The sequence below is a fragment of the Xenopus laevis genome, chromosome 2L (genome assembly GCF_017654675.1).
Source record: "Xenopus laevis strain J_2021 chromosome 2L, Xenopus_laevis_v10.1, whole genome shotgun sequence".
NCBI classification, from domain to species: domain Eukaryota; kingdom Metazoa; phylum Chordata; class Amphibia; order Anura; family Pipidae; genus Xenopus; species Xenopus laevis.
In genome coordinates this window covers 140,989,936-141,006,260 of record NC_054373.1, presented here as the reverse complement: position 1 = coordinate 141,006,260, position 16,325 = coordinate 140,989,936, and the positions used below count along the sequence as shown (strand labels likewise).

At 37.0% G+C, this 16,325-nt stretch overlaps 1 protein-coding gene across 5 annotated transcripts in view; it reads right to left on the bottom strand.

Annotated features, from left to right (window-relative positions):
- Positions 1-16,325, bottom strand: part of lrch1.L (leucine-rich repeats and calponin homology (CH) domain containing 1 L homeolog) — a 100,319-nt gene that overhangs the window by 31,973 nt on the left and 52,021 nt on the right. For 4 of the 5 annotated variants that reach the window (XM_041582478.1, XM_018247340.2, XM_018247341.2 and 1 more), the window contains exons 3-14: positions 16,139-16,265; positions 14,878-14,983; positions 11,403-11,539; positions 9,479-9,609; positions 8,770-8,854; positions 6,477-6,588; positions 5,177-5,268; positions 4,298-4,365; positions 2,829-2,915; positions 2,035-2,118; positions 1,908-1,944; positions 1,209-1,256 (exon numbers count right to left, since the gene is read on the bottom strand). In XM_041582478.1, coding sequence (XP_041438412.1) covers positions 1,209-1,256; positions 1,908-1,944; positions 2,035-2,118; positions 2,829-2,915; positions 4,298-4,365; positions 5,177-5,268; positions 6,477-6,588; positions 8,770-8,854; positions 9,479-9,609; positions 11,403-11,539; positions 14,878-14,983; positions 16,139-16,265 — 1,114 coding nt within the window. The remainder of the gene's footprint in view (positions 1-1,208; positions 1,257-1,907; positions 1,945-2,034; positions 2,119-2,828; positions 2,916-4,297; positions 4,366-5,176; positions 5,269-6,476; positions 6,589-8,769; positions 8,855-9,478; positions 9,610-11,402; positions 11,540-14,877; positions 14,984-16,138; positions 16,266-16,325) is intronic. The other variant, XM_041582476.1, reaches the window with a different exon arrangement.

The following is a 16,325-nucleotide window of genomic DNA, read 5'->3' as shown; positions in this document are numbered from 1 at the left end:
TATAATGTCACAAATCACATTTACCTACACACAAGCCAATTATCATTTTAAGAAGCACATCTTACAAAGGTTGAGTTTCGAATTAATGTGGGTTTTTAAAAACTCCCCTTAACTCCCATAAATTAGAAATTCGATCAAGCGAAATTTTAAAAAAAATTAAACTCGGGTGAATTAAATCGACCGAAAACTCAAATTGAATTTGATTCAAATGTTAAAAACGCGAATGCCAGGAAGGCTGCAAACAACTCCAAATTGATTCCTGCACATCTGCCATTGACTTAAACAGCAATTTAGCACGTTTTAGGTGTCAAATAGTCAAATTCAAGTTCTTAAAGGACCAGAGTATGATAAATATCATAATAACTGTAGTCGAATTTGACAGTTTTCACCATGAAAATTTTTTTGAAAAAATTGGAATTTCGAAATTTCAATTCGACCCTTGATAAATCTGCCCCTTAATGTTTTTGAAGTGTTGGAAAAAAACTGGAGAACCCAGAGGAAACCAAAGCAAGCACTACGGGAAATAGGACTACAAAATATGATCGTTTTGTCAGAGCATTTAATAGGGAAAGGTGAAGATGGGAATACTGAAGTGAGGTTTATACGCAGGGAATATGAAGGTTAAGTTGAGGTGGGGGAACATAAACCACCTGATTTTTAAAAACCTGAAAAATATCACAGGAGAGTACAGTCACGTTATAAATACACACAGTATAATGTACATTTTTCGAAGACCAACATCACTACAAGAAACTAAAGCTGGCCACAGACGCAAAGATCAGCAGTACAACGAGGAGCCTCTGTAATAAACCCCTTACCTTTCCTCAACCACAGCCTGTTGATAAGAAGCAGCTCATTGTACAGAGAACTTCTCACTGGGCTGCTGATATGCCTCAATTGTGTTTGTACAAACCAAAAGTAGAATGTGACTTTACTTTCAATTTTAGATTTTCCCCTGTTTAGAGTAAGAAATAACAAAAGCCTTACATTCTGCCTTATTAAAATAATAGGCAAAATGTACGTAAGCCCTATTCATTTAACTAGTATTAAAAAATACTGCCCCTTTAATAATAATAATAATAAAAATAATAAGTGCATTAAAATGCAGAGGTTTTGAAAGGGTAATGTTCTTTCAACCAGTACAGTACATCCTAAACACTGACTATACTTGATGTTAAGCTTATACATTGAATTAAAATGAGACCTACCTCTTGAGGGGAATTTTGTGATGCAGGTGTTTCGATGATGATGTCATTCTACACAAAACAATTGCATTAAATTGTTAGTATTAAATAATATTTAACTCCATTATTTTTATTTTATTATTTATTATTATTATTTATTTTTTATTGTACTCTGTACACATTAGAGTTGGGACACTTGAGTTTGCTAAAAGTAAAACAGTTCATTCCTGTACACAGTTTGTGCCAGTTTTGTGTATTTTAATTATATATATAAGCTAAAGCATAATAAATGTTTTTTTCATTTGGTACAGTTTAAAATTTTAAGATGTAAATAAAATATAGACTTGCAATTTCATGTAGTTGTAAAGTCATAACTACAACCAATCAGACATTTGCTTTTAAAGTAAAAGCTACCTGTGTATTGTTTGCAATACGAAAAGACTCTGCACAAGTTATTTATATTCTAAAACAATTCGGCTTTTAAAAAAAAAAGGGTCAAATAATGTTCCACTTTTATAGAGCATAGGATATAGATATTCAATAACAATCCAATTCCAAGAGAGGAGCATGATACTGGCTTGTGACCAGTTAAAGTGTTAATATGGAAACCGTTGCCAGCCTCTTTAAATCATTATAGCCTCATTACGTCTCTTAGTCTATATAATAAACACTTTATAGAGAAATTTGTGGCTTGGCCAGAGTAACAAATCAATACACTACTACCTGTAAGATTGGAGACATCTGCAGTTCTACTTGTCCACTGTAAAAAGCAAGGAAAAAAAGTACATTATGCTAAGAAAATTCATCCAAATTAATTATTTTATATAACTTAAGATGTAGACAAACACACTTCACTGATGTATTGTTCAAAGCAGCTTCTGGAACACGCTGTAAAGGGTAAACATTTATGGGGTCTTCAATTTCCAAACTTAACCTGAAAAATAAAAATATAGAAATGCTTGCTCAGTTTTACTAGAAAAAAAATCTGCAAAAAACACCCTGCAAAGCCAAAATAAAGGACTTTGATAATGGTGCTGAAGAAGCAGCGAAGACCACCAAAGAACACCAAAGATTCTTTATCAGAGCCATTGGTAAAGGTGGCCATAGATCATTCGTTTCAGAACTCTACCTGTATCTGACGATTCAGCATTAAAAATGCCTGATGTTTGAGTGCCTACAAAGGTGGATCAAAATTTTCTGGCCAGCCTGATCAACGAGCTGACCGATATCCAAGTCTTCTGCCAATATCAATCGGCTCATCTCCCACCATACACGCACCGAATATTGTACAAATATTAGTTTTGTATGATATTATCGGTGCGTCTATGGCCACCTTAAATGTTTCAACTTTGTCATTGTGTGTGTGGTAAGGTGATGTCAGTAAATTTATGTGAGGACAATTGCACAGACAGCAGCGGAATTTGGTCTATTAACAAGCAGATATTTTAAATAGGGTTTTATATGAAGGATGATGGATATCTCAAGGGCAACCGGTATTCGTCATACAAAATTTTTAAAATGTATAAAAAAAATTTGTTAATTAGAACAATGAACTAGAATTTCTCAGGCATTCCAAATACTCCTTTGCAGGCCAAGACATTTTCAAATGAAGTTTGTTTTTTAAAATTCAAGAATACTTAATACCTTGTTGGATCTTGCAACAGAACAACTGCTTCTCTCAGTGGGTTTATCATTGTTACATTGAGCTCCTGTTTTTCTGAAGCATTTCTACTGCAATAAAAAAAAAAAAGTCATATTTATTAAGAATTTTCTAAATGAAATCAACATTATTCCCACATTCTGCTTTACATTCAAGTTTTTTTCCCTATCTGTGAATCATCTACATATATGAGAGTTAAGAGACAAATGTTACAAGGTGGCTGAACCCATCCTTGGTATCTCTTATTTTGACTCTTATCTCAAATATCTCGCCTCCTAATGTGGCTACTTCTGGCATTAATGTTCTTGCTCCTGCCAAGCTAAATCACATAAGACCCAAACAGCTTCAGCCTTGGCATACAAGTCATGCCTAAGCTCACCAAAGATGTTCACATACACTTGAGCACCACTGGCAGAAATATAAGTCAGAAGTAGACTTTTGCAGCTACATATCTGCTGAAGGGTAATGTATGGGACATTTCAAAACTTCCTCTTCAGTTACAGTTGGGAAGGAGAACGAGGAAGATGTTGCAGAGCATTGTTAATTTTGCTTTTGAAGTTCTCAGCAATATCTTGAGCAGTGACTGATGTACACTGAGGGGCAGTGAAGTACGTTTGCTTGCTTGCTCTGGCTAAGCAGAGGCTGGTATGACAGGAGAGTATGGGTACTTCAGTCACTGCTCAAGATATTGCCGAGAACTTCAAAGCAAAATTGACATTGGTTGACAACATCTTCCTGTTTCTCCTTCCCAACTGTGACATGAAAAGGAAGTCTCTAAGCTTCTGATTTCCTCATGTTTTACTGCCTATCCCCTCAATCACATTCCTTCCAAACTTCTCCACTATGCCAACTCTTGCTTTACCTTTATCTACTGAAAAGTTCTCTCTTGCCTGTAAAGGGGGCTATAGATGCACAGATAATATTGTACGAAATGAATTTTCGTACAATATTCGGTGCGTGTATGGTGGGAAACGAGCCGACCGATATCGGCAGAAAACTTGGCTATCGGACGGCTCGTCGATCGGGCTGGAAAGAAAATTTTGATCGGGTGCCTTTAAAGATACCCAAACATCAGCCATTGTTAGTGCTGAATCGCCAGATACAGAAGGAATTCTATTGTCTCTACCTGGATATCTGACGATTCAGCTCTACACATGTGTATTAAAAAGGAACAATCTTTCTTGGAAAGATCTTTTCCAAGAAAGATCGTAATTGTTAGGTCTATGGCCGCCTTAAACTTTCCCTTCCAATTTAAACATGTACTCATCATTAATGTTCTGAAAACCCCTCTCTTAATCCTTTCCATCTTGGTGACCTCTATCCAATTTCTCTGCTCCCATTTATCTGTAAACGACATGCAAGCTTAGTATACAAACATCTGACCCTCTTTCTTTCTTTCTCTACAACATTCCAAAGAAACTGCTCTAACAGGTCTAGCTTATAATAGACTTACGTGTTTTGTATTAACCAAGGCGATTCCTCCTGAATTTGCAAAGGTTCATCAAATTCCGACCTTCTCTCCTGTGTCCACAAAATATCCCCCAGTCAGATATATAACAAATTATAACTGGATGTAATATTACATTTAATGCAGTGTGTTTTAAAACCTTTTGCTACAGTCGGACACCATTAATATATACTAGGTGGGGTGAGTTTGTTCTGTAGCTCAGCAATTTAATATATTAAACATTTTCTGATGGCTAGTTCACTGCAACATTGTTTCAATCAGGCAGTGATTTAATCAAGGTAAGATTTGGAGAGGATGGGCCTGGTACTGCAAAAGGGCTGAGACCTATTTATGTACGGTGGGGAACGACAGAACTCATGGATATCCAACCTGTAGCTCTCCAGTGTTTGAGGGAGTTGCAGCTTTATGTTTTCCTCCCTTAAATTATGGGGTATGGAGTATGGCCTCAGGGTCCTCTGACTCTGAAGGCCCAGAGGAACTGCCTTTGCTGCACTGTCCTAAAACCACCCCTAAGTTTGAATGATAGGGGAATGGAGCATGGTCTCAAGAGAAAGAAAACATAAATAATAGCAATAAAAATCCAGCTGTACAGCCTATTTTCATTACTTTATTTACGGACAGAGGCAGAAAGGAAAGATAGATAAAAGAAATGAAATACAAATGGGCATTTTATTTGCTTCATTTTCCACAATACAAAGTGAATAATATAATACACAGTGCAATACAGGACCAGTAACCAATAGGAAACAATCAGCAGGTATGATTTAATGTTCAGCTTTAAAAAAAAAATTCTTAATGGCTGATTAAAAATTAATTAGTTAGATTAACTGCTGTCTTTTTAATAAGATATTAAAAATGAATTACCTCATAGTGTAGATATTCCATTTTGAGGGTCTCTGCTTCATTCTGGTATGATTTGTCAAATGAACCCAAGAGACAATTCTGCGGGGATTCAACTAAAGTAAAATAAGCAGCACTGTGTAAAATGTACAATATTAAGCCAACTACAAGGCTGCATCTTCTCTCAAACATTTCTATTACTTTTAAAATTAACTAAACTGATTATATATATATATATATATATATATATATATATATATATATATATATATATATATATATATATATATATAAATGCTAAAAAAATAATCCTCTATAATACACAAAAGCCATGAATATCTTGTAAATTATATCCTTATAAACGGTGAGTAGTAATGTCATCAGTTATAAACGGTGAGTAGTGATATAATTTCTGTCACATGACTCACTAAAATTTGTGTATTATAATTAATAAAGTACCCCCAGTTATAAAATATGAGGATATTAGAAGTTACCTCGGAGTTCCATGACCTGTATAAAAACACTCGGCCTTCGGCCTCGTGTTTTTATATGGTCATGAAACTCCTCGGTAACTTATAATATCCTTATATTTTACAAGAGGGGGTACTTTATTCACTATATAAACACTGGTTTATGCTAGTTTTGCTAATTCCAATAAAAGACAGGTTCTTACTATAAGAGCAGAACAGCAATATTGAAGAATGATTTACGAACACTGTATTGATGGCATTGACAGTTTTTGCATCTTTCAGGGGGACAGGTTTCAAAATAATAAATACCCTTCCAGCACTACAAATTTTTTAAAACCCATCCTAAAAGTACTTAGGGTTAGTTTTGGACTGAATACTTACTTGCTATTCATGATATTGTTGGGACCAAACCAGGACATGATAACATTATGTTCATATATCTATGACCTTGTTTTGAAATACAAATATTGGTCTACAATCTGGGGCTGAACCCAGAGAACTTGGAAAAATCACTGCTTTCATTATTCTGTAACCAATAAGTCATGTTGGCATAATGATGTTATTGAATGAACATAAATGAAAGATAAACAATACATATTATGATGGTATATATTATAAGTCAAAGCATAATTATAAAAGTGAAAATATAATTTTCCATATCATTCTATAACTTCTGTAAAATAGGCAATTCTCATCAAAATCCAACATAACGGACTTGGGTGTAGTCTTTGTTTTTAAATAATGTTGATAATTTTTGTTTTACTGTTTTTCATCTTTTAATATACAGTATCTGTCAGGCTCTCGGGATCTGTACATATGTGTGTGTGTGGTCACTGGCAAGAAGTACAGTGTACCTTGCAGTGAGTTGTTCAACTGTTGTTCAACAATTTCTTCTTTCAAAAGGTTTTCCTCTTCCAAGATATCGGACATTGGCACACTCGGGCTTGTAGAATCTTCTTCACAAGGCTTAAAAATAATAAATGAATGTAGAAGTTTAAGTATTTATACTGATTAGCTGTTCAAAGAAAAGATCTAGAATGCATCATGAATACTAAACTTCCAAATGACAAATAATCAATAATAGATTATCTTGATATTATATAATAACAATAAACTTGGCCACTATAATACAACATTCCTCATTCTTATTTCATCTTCATTAGTGACTCCTGCCAAGTCTCTTCATATGGTTATGCAGAGATACTTTTTTTTCATTCACAGAGAAGCTAAGGTTTCATCACCACTTGCAACATTTCAAAAAATCATCTAAACATCTTAGTTTACAAGTTTTTTCTGCAGATGGTTTGGAGCTAAGCAGACATGTCTGGTAATAATACTGTTCTTGATTTAGTAACCTTTTCTCTATGTCTTCTTGCTCGTTCATCACTCGTTAATATAATGTCATTCTCTTCTCTGGTCCAGACTCCTTTAGAAAACCCATATATAGAGGCCTATTTATCAAAGGTTGGATTTTAGAGGTTTTTGAAGCCACAGCTAAACTCACATTTTCAAAAACTATGAATAATAACATTTATTAAAAGATATAATAAAAATGTACAATGGAAAATGATGCTGAATGATGCGTTAAAAAATACGAATAGGACAATTCCTAGTGAATAAAAAGTCCAAAAACCTCTAAAAGTCTGAACTGATTTAAAACGGTCCAATAGCTCCCATTGATCTCAATAGGACCTTAACAACTTTTACCTGGCGAAGTTTTGTATTAGTGGTTTTCATGGTTTTTACACTTAATAAATGTCAAATATTTTTTAGAGCTTTTGATAAAAAGTTTTCATTATACTGCACATGTGTTGTCCCTGGGAGATTGAAGAAAGAAGAAGAAAAGGATCGCTCTGTGGTGCTTACTGAGAAGAACCCTGGGCCAGTGCAGTTTTCTGCTAACATGGGCCATCGGCCTGGGGTATTAGGTAAGTCATTACAATCATTGGGGGGATGGGGGTCCTAACAATTGCCAGCCTCCAGTAATTTATACTTTCTTTCTCCTTTAACACAAGAACCTCATTACTATATATTGTACATCAGAAAAACACATACAAAATCACGAAAGTACCTTGTAGCCTGTTAAAACATGTACCCCTCTTGCAAAATACATGAAAACAATTATAATACACATACAGTATAGGCTCAATAGCACAGGTTGAGTGCTTTAATGCTAGTGATATCTGTTTATATTCTACAGCACGTGGTATTTTATTTCTTCAATGCACAAGTTTCAAACTTAGCATCATTCATGCGGATATATTTTAAAAAGGAATCTTTTCGAGATTATTCCTGATTGTATTGTGTATAATGTGTGCACCTATGGAACTGAAAAAGCTGCAGTAACTATTTAAAACTAACCTGTAGTATTTTAAATATCATTTGATGTGCACAAGACCTTAATAAAATAAGCAACCTAAATTGCTCAATATCCCTTCACATCTCTCAGCAGCATTAGAATGAAGCTTTGTGGCTTGGCACAAGAGTTCTTTCAGCCAGATGTTTCCTAGGCTGGCAGTAAGGCTGGTCATTAAGTTACAGTACAGCAACAAGGTTCTTACACAGGTTAAATCCTCTGCCTCATTTCCTGCAGATGTAAATCTATTATTAGACTTGAGGAAAGAGAGGCGTAATTTGGTTGAAGCCAATAAAAGACAAATGATTTCGATTTGTATTGAAGAGTAGAAAAGATAAAATCAAAAGGCAAAGGATCATGTTAACAAAGCAAACATTATCTAGTGAATTGTTCTCAGCTTGTGTAGGTCCCCTGAAGAATTGTATTACAGAAGAGGCCTTTATCTGATTAAACAAACATTATGCAGTGACCACAAAACACATTACAGTAAGTGCATTTATTGTAGACTTGTGGTCACAGTTGATGTAGGAAATTCATCAAATCGTCATTTTATCCGAAGTTGGATAGCAATTTTTATGGCCTAGTGCAGCAACACCTGCAAAGGAGACCTAGTCAGCAATTTTTGAATATTAAATATTTTCATGTTATATTTATAAAATGAAATTTTTACAAAGATAGAATTTAGTAAATCTAAACCTTACACATATTTTAAGCACAACTCCAAGGCTCCACTAGCCAATGAGAAGATAGTATAAGCCAGTGTGACTAGCAGAGAGCACAGATTACGATACCTCTATTGTAGATAAACGCTTCTCACCGCTATCACTGCCAACACCCGAGTCTGAATCCTTTTTTGTTGGGAAGATGTCTTCAATGCTATTGGTTTGCCAAAAACAGACCAAAATAAATATATAACAATCATATTTATTAAGAACAGCCATTGTGTAATATATACTTATCATGCAGTCAGATTGCATTCCCCTGTATTAGGAAATATTCTCTCTTTTTTAATATTGGGGGCGTAAGGGTATTGCGTTTTGGTGTGTAAATGGAGATTTATGTATATATATGGATAGGTGTGCGTATGGATAAAACTGGGCAAGTGCACCCTGTATTAGGAAATATTCTCTCTTTTTTTATATTGGGGGCGTAAGGGTATTGCGTTTTGGTGTGTAAATAGGGATTTATGTGTATATATGGATATGTGCGAGTATTGATAAAACTGGGCAGGTGCGTAATTATGTATAGGTGTATGTGTGTGTGTGTGTGTATGCAGTGGCATAATTTTGCACCCCCAGCACGGAATGGTAATATGGGGAAGGGGTGTAATAGAGATTATATTCACCCCTGGGGGTTGCCAAATGTTCCGCCAGTCAACCAGTGATTATAATATCTTACCTGATACACTGGGTCTGTGATAATTAAATGTGGTTGTTTCAGATTACAGACAGAAATCTTAAATTATCGGATTCTCAGAATAGGACTTAACAGGTCACTTACCTTTCTTCCACATGTTGTGGAAGATGTGGTCTTTCTATAGAATGAAGATAAAATCCATCCCCAGTTTTTTCCAGCTGACACGATTGCATGCTTAAATATTTAAATATGTGTACTTTGCCCTTGATACAAATCTGTAAAAAGTAAATGAGATGAAAGAAATGTATTATATCAGACATTTCCTCCTGATAGATAAGGGTACAAATTAAATGATAAAAACCAACAGCCTCTTAGGGTAAGGCCACACTGGGCGTTTTGGGGAGAAAACGCCTTCCCTCACTCTGCACTGGCTAAAATGAAAAAAAAAAAAAAAACGCCAGCGCAAATCACACGCGCCGATTCGTTTTCCGAAGTCGCCCGAAGTCCATGAACAAATGAACCTATCAATGTGTCTGAATTAAAGCAGTTCTGCAAAGAGCGCTTGGCTAAAATCCCTCAATAGCAATGTGTAAGATTATAGGTAATCCTTTGCCCCCAATTATTGCTGCTACAAGTGGTGTGCAACCAATTCATAAATTTAAGGGGAAAGTTACAACTTCACATGTGTGATATGGGTGTCCTTAAAGGACAACACAAGCCTACTATGCAGTTTTCAACCCACTAATAAAGAATGTGTAGCTGAAAATAAATGATAGTTTGTTTGTTTTTTTTAATTAAAAAAATACTGCCCGGGTCTGTGAACTGAACCACCATGCCTCTTTGTGTGATGTAATCATGTGCATGCTCCATTAGATTCCATCCCCCCAACCCTTCTATGTCACTCCCTCCATTGTCAGCCTGAATTAACAACTTCTGAAGGTACTCACCACCAGACAGGGATAGGAGGAAACCCTTTATGTGTCCTCTGGTTTGTTTTTGAGCACAGTGCCTTGTACAAGCTAGAGGAAAGCCTTAAAATGGCAATGTCTATAGACAGTATGTAATTACCCTAAAGCTGGCCATAGGTGCAAAGATCCGATCGTTCAAATCCTCGAACGTTCGGACTTCCCAATCTCCCGACCTGCCATTAACCAAATAAAGTATAAAAGAACAGATCAGCCAATGTTCTGCCCCTAACAGCAATCGTACGAAAGTTATGTCCGACCAAAGCTGGTGACAGTCTCCCACTGAAAATCGTCAGATCGGCAATACATGCAGAGATATTATCGGCAGCTGACAGAAATATTTTAACCTGTCCTATCGACCAAACAAAAAATGTCGGGACTCTCCACCAATGGTCTGAAAATCAGGCAAATCCTCAATTCATACGATCAGATTTTTGCATCCATGGCCAGCTTTAGGCTTCATTTATATGAAACAGTGTTCTATATATGGGCTGTATTATGTCATTTATTTTTATAGAGACCTGTAAAATTAAAGGTCATAGTTTTCCTTTAAGTTACAAAATTACAGCTTTATTAGAGATCCACAAATACTCTCTGGTCCATTGTCTGTTATAAATGATTCTTGCCCAGAGTTGAAGGTACAGCCAATCACAACTCTGCCTTCACAAAGGGAAAGACAGACTGCAGTCCCCTGTCTGGTCTGTAGCTGTTGTCGCCGGGCGACTAATTTCCCCAAATCTGTCTGTGTGCCCTGACCCTTAAGACTAGCACACGGATTGTTTTCACCACTAGTGCAGATGCAACAGCTGAGAAAAGTCAATTCTCGGACTTCCAACCCACTCTTTATCTGTACGGACAGGAACGGGTCCTGCCTGTAAGTACACAAATACACAAAGCAGATTTCCCTGCCAATATGTATCTGTGTGTGTGTCAGACTCACACAAATATTGAGGGCACAGAAAGAGTATTAGCTTTTCTCTGCTGATAAATCTACACCAGCAGAGAAAATGACCCGTGTGCCATTAGACTGAAATGACACTATTGTTTTAGAGGTGTAAAAGTACAATGGCAATTACTTGTTCTTAATACTTTCTGAAACTCACCTGTGCAGGAGGAGACTGGAGTGGGTTGTTCTCAAGTATTAATACTTGTAATTGCACCATTTTTCTAAAACAAAGCGGTAGAACCAGCACTTTATTGCATGAAAAATCCAATTTCACCAATGGAAGATCAACAATTTCTAAAGTGAAAGAATGGACCATATCATTACAGTTGTTCTAAGATATTTGTGATCCAAGATATTTGTACATTTACTTATTAAGAAGGGACATTTTAATCACCAATTAAAGACAGAGGAGAGAGAGCACATCCATACAAATCAAATGCCTGTGTGCTGGTTAAGAATTGTAAACACATTTTCTGGGAGTTTCTGTAGTGCAGTGGTTATCACATTCACCTCACACGCAAAAGGGTCCTGGTTTGAAACCAGCAAAAACAAAACTACCTCTTAGACTGTAAGCTCTATGGGGCAGATACCTCCTTCCCACTATGTCTCTTACCACATAGCACTTAAGCTCTTTGTCCTGATATGAATTCTGTGTATATTTATGTGATTTGTCTTCCACGTGTATACTTTTATATATATATATATATATATATAGTAATTTTATGCACTGTACAGTGCTGCGGCTCCTTAAAGGAGAATTCAACCCTAACGTTAAAAATACCCTATCCCCCTACCATACATAGACCCCGCTCCCTCCTCCCCCCAGCAAATGCCCCTAACATTTTACTTACCGCTCGGTACAGATTCATGCATCAGAGTTAACGGGCATCCATGGCTGGGGGAGGAGGCGGGGGGTCTATGTATGGTAGGGGGTAGGGTATTTTTAACATTAGGGTTGAATTCTCCCAACAAATTAACAAAATATACCACACTCACAGGTCTTAGCAATAAAACAAAAATGTTTTCATTGAAAATCAATTTCAATAAAAACACTTTTTTTCTGTGTGCGATATTACTTTGTTAATATATATATATATCTTTAAAGTCTTAACTGACTGATGTCATTTCTGGCTTTTGGAGTGAGTGACACGTGTGCCTAATCCTTTTGGCTCATCTGTGCTGTGAGAACTCTGGAGTTACCCCTGTGGCAGTAGATGCAGCATCACTTTATTCTCAATAGATGTCAGAAACTCCCTAGGTTCAAACCAGGAACCTGTTGTATTTCTGCCACTGCTCCTCTTGCTTGAGCCTCAGGAGGCAGTGTGGCATCAACCTGACCCTGACAGAATATCTTCTCTTAAGTGCCTCAGTGTCAAAATTCTCTGACCCATGCCACCTATCCTGCTCCTGTTCCCTCTAGTTCTGACTCCATGGTGTGACCTTGGCCTGTTTTCTAACTCTGCAAGTTTACTGCTTGTCCTAACCTTCAGCCTGTTTCCTTGATTACATTTGATTGCCACCCACCTTTGACTTTTGGCTGGTCTCAAGGACTTGTTTTACTGCCTGCCCTTATTTGTACTCATCTGCAGAGGTCTCTGGAGCAGGGTCACAGGAACAAGGTTTTAGGAACAGGTTCAGGATTTCACAGACAAGAACTCCAGGCTTGGAGTCAACAGAATAGCCAATAATCCAGCATTGGGAAGTAGGGGAAGAGGGCTTAAATAGCCCTTTAACAAGCTATTCCTCGCAGCTGTGCAGGGGGTGTGAATGAGGGAATATTGACTTGGAGGAAGAGTCAAAGATGGTATTTTGGCAGTGTCAACACCACACTGCCTCCTGGGGCTCAAGCAGGAGGAGCAGCTGCCACTTTCCAACAGGTCCCTGGTTCAAACACAAACAGGAGACGCAGGACGGTAGTGGCAATGAGCACAACTATATGGATGTTGATTCCAGTACCTTTAATGAATGGGATTTTTAATGCAACTGACGGCAGGGAAACTTGTAAGCCTGCAATGGGGATTGTGTAGTAAATTACCCCTTTTAGCTTGCACCATCAAAATTTATTTTTAGAAATATTTTACATTTTACTGTGCCTTAAATCAATGTCAAACTAATGTTTTCTTCCATACATCATATAAAGTTTGTTTCCAAACACACCCAGTGGCACTTGAGCAACAAATGGAAAGTGTTTCATTACCTGGCATCCTTTCACATAATTCTAAAATGATGTTGTTGCCTGCTAAACCACAACATGCACAAATGTCAGGGGCGAGATTACATAGCACCAAGCACTTAGAGACTGTTACACAGCACCAAGCACTTACTGAGACAGTACGTGGTGTTTCTTCCAAGATTTTCTTTGCACATATACATTAATTTCTTTTGAATTTAAAAGCCCTACTTAACCCATGCCGTATAAACTATGATTATAACAGCCTTTATACTCACAGAAAATAACCAGTCACTGCATGCATAAGAATTGCCAAAATAATTTTGGGAGACCCCAAATCCCAATTATTGTGCTGTGCATTTGGGATTTCTCAAGCAATTTGCACAATTGTTTTGGTGAACTGGCAAGTGCAATGGCCTACACTTTATTTTACTTTGGATTATTGGATAGTTGTGGCAGGTATCTTCATTCATTAATTCATCTAACTTTGATTGTGAATACGTTTTCTTTTTTTGTTTATGGATTTGGGGTAGAACAGAGAGGACATTTGCATTAAGACCCCCCCCCCCCAGCACCAAGAAACTCCTATGGAAATATTACAAATGTAATGTTAGTTATTGTAATAGTTATTATAGTGAAATAAATCAGGAATGTAAGAGCTGCATGCAGTCCTCCAGGTTTTGGGACATCTCTGATTTAGGGTCCTGCCCTTTGTGAATTGCCAGGGGCCCCTTCTTCTCGCACTCTAGGACAGCAGCCAGCACATGGTTAGTAGTATATATACTTGTGGCTGCTTAATCAGTTCTCTAAATATATTCTTTCCATTTTGTTTCATTATACAGTTTAAATCTAAGAGACTGCTCTGTTTGGAATGCTTTATAGGGGACTGTAAAACCAATCTTTTACAACCTAATTGGAAGACAACATTTTACATTCCAAACTGGAGAGGTACAAGACAAATTATTATTCAAAAACGACAATTAGAGAAAAAAAGGAAATCAATAAAAATAAAGACCATGTTTACATATATCTGTGCTATTTTTGGATAGTTGTACCCTCTATAAAACTCTGTGGTGGGTTGTCATAAAAATAAGAAACAGCCTTTCCCAGTAGTGGAGTAATATGGGAGGTGCAGCAATTGCAATTGGAGGCTCAATGACCTCAGCTGCATATGGGGGGCTGTTGCAAAATGTGCAGTTGAGCCAATAGGGTTTTTAATTGTCCCCCAGCCCAGTTCTTTCTGATTGCTCACAGTCTAGCTTACATAGGAACTTAACCACTGTGCCCTGCAGTGAAAGAAAACTGCTAAAAAAAAAAGCAAATGCAATTACGGTCAGACCATCACTTTGCATAAATTAACATTTTTGGAGGGTGTTCATGCCCCTTAAGCTTGTCTCCACAATACTTATATCAAAAATATTTATTTCAGCAGAGTATTCTATCTGCTCCTTTCAGCACATACCTTGAGGTAGGGCCTTTAAATGATTTCTTCGTACATTCAGGTCTCTAAGAGATTTCAGGAGACCGATTCGCTGTGGCAAACATGTGATTTCATTGCAGCTGACATCCTGTGCAAAACACAAATCTCAGTGAAACATACCAACACAATAAAGTTCAGGTTTGTAATCATTCAGGCAGTTGATTTAGCATATGAAGCAGAGAGTAATTTAAAGAAGTTTCATCTAAATTATAAACTACAGGAACCAGTGGCATAACATATTAAGGCATGCTGATGATTAACCCACTATTTCTAGGCTCATAACACTAGAGCTGTTTGATGATATAGATGTCGCCAATACCTTGGAATGTTAATTGTGTCTGCAGACAAGACTTTTAAGCTATATTATGGCTGATGTAAACTAGGAGACGGAATCATCTTTCCCTTCAAACTAAAAGAATGTAATTTTGGCTCACAAAGTATAATTACATAATAACAGAAGTCACAGTTTTCTCATCTCCAGAACAGAAGACTCTAGAAGCACAAGGTCTATCCCCTAGGCCTTTTTTTCCTACAGTAATCTGTAGCATATGCATGATATACCAAGCCCGTCTCTACAGTTCAGTATGCCAAATGATTTTATATCTGGGACTGCCCAACCTGCAGCCTCTGAACCAGAATTTCCAGCATTCACCAAAAGATAAAGGCTGCTGAAAACTGTGACCCAGTAACAGATGTGACTGATTGCAGAACTATGCACAATGTAACCTGGGCAGTGGCATCTGAGGGAACATTTCTTTGAGCCCACTGTACTGAAATTGGGTCAACTACTGTGTTTTCTACTAGATTTTGGAGGAACACACTCAAAGATCTAATTTTGCCCCTGTCTGGAAGCAAAACCATTAAAGGGTTTTAATAACCCCATCCGACACAGGAGTTCCACAACTATTCGGTGTAGCACCATCATTTTTATAGGGTTTGATCCAAAGGCATGGGGTTCCCATTGAGTAGTACTCAAAAATACTGAATATTGTATGCTTTTCTGAATTGCTATTGTTTTCCTGTAAACAAAGCGAACGCTGCCCCCTTTCCATTTTCACTTTATAAACATCTTTTTAATGAAGTTTCTAGAAGTACTGATACTAAACTGACTGCCAGGAGTCTGATCTCATAGAAAGTGCCAATTTTTTTACTCATTACTCTACATTAACATGTTGCAAAAATGTTTTTCTAATCTGGGCAACTACACTAGGATACACCCCAAACATAAAAAGCATGGACGTACCAATTCCATTAGGTGCTGCAGCTGATCTATTTCCTCTGGCAGAGAACCAAGCTTATTATTATTTGCAATAAGAACTTTAAGAGGAAGACCACATACGCAGGCCGGCAGAGAGGAAAGCTGATTCCGACTGCAAAAAAGAAGAACACAATAGCATTCAAAGCCAAGCTATAATTTGCTTAGTGACTCA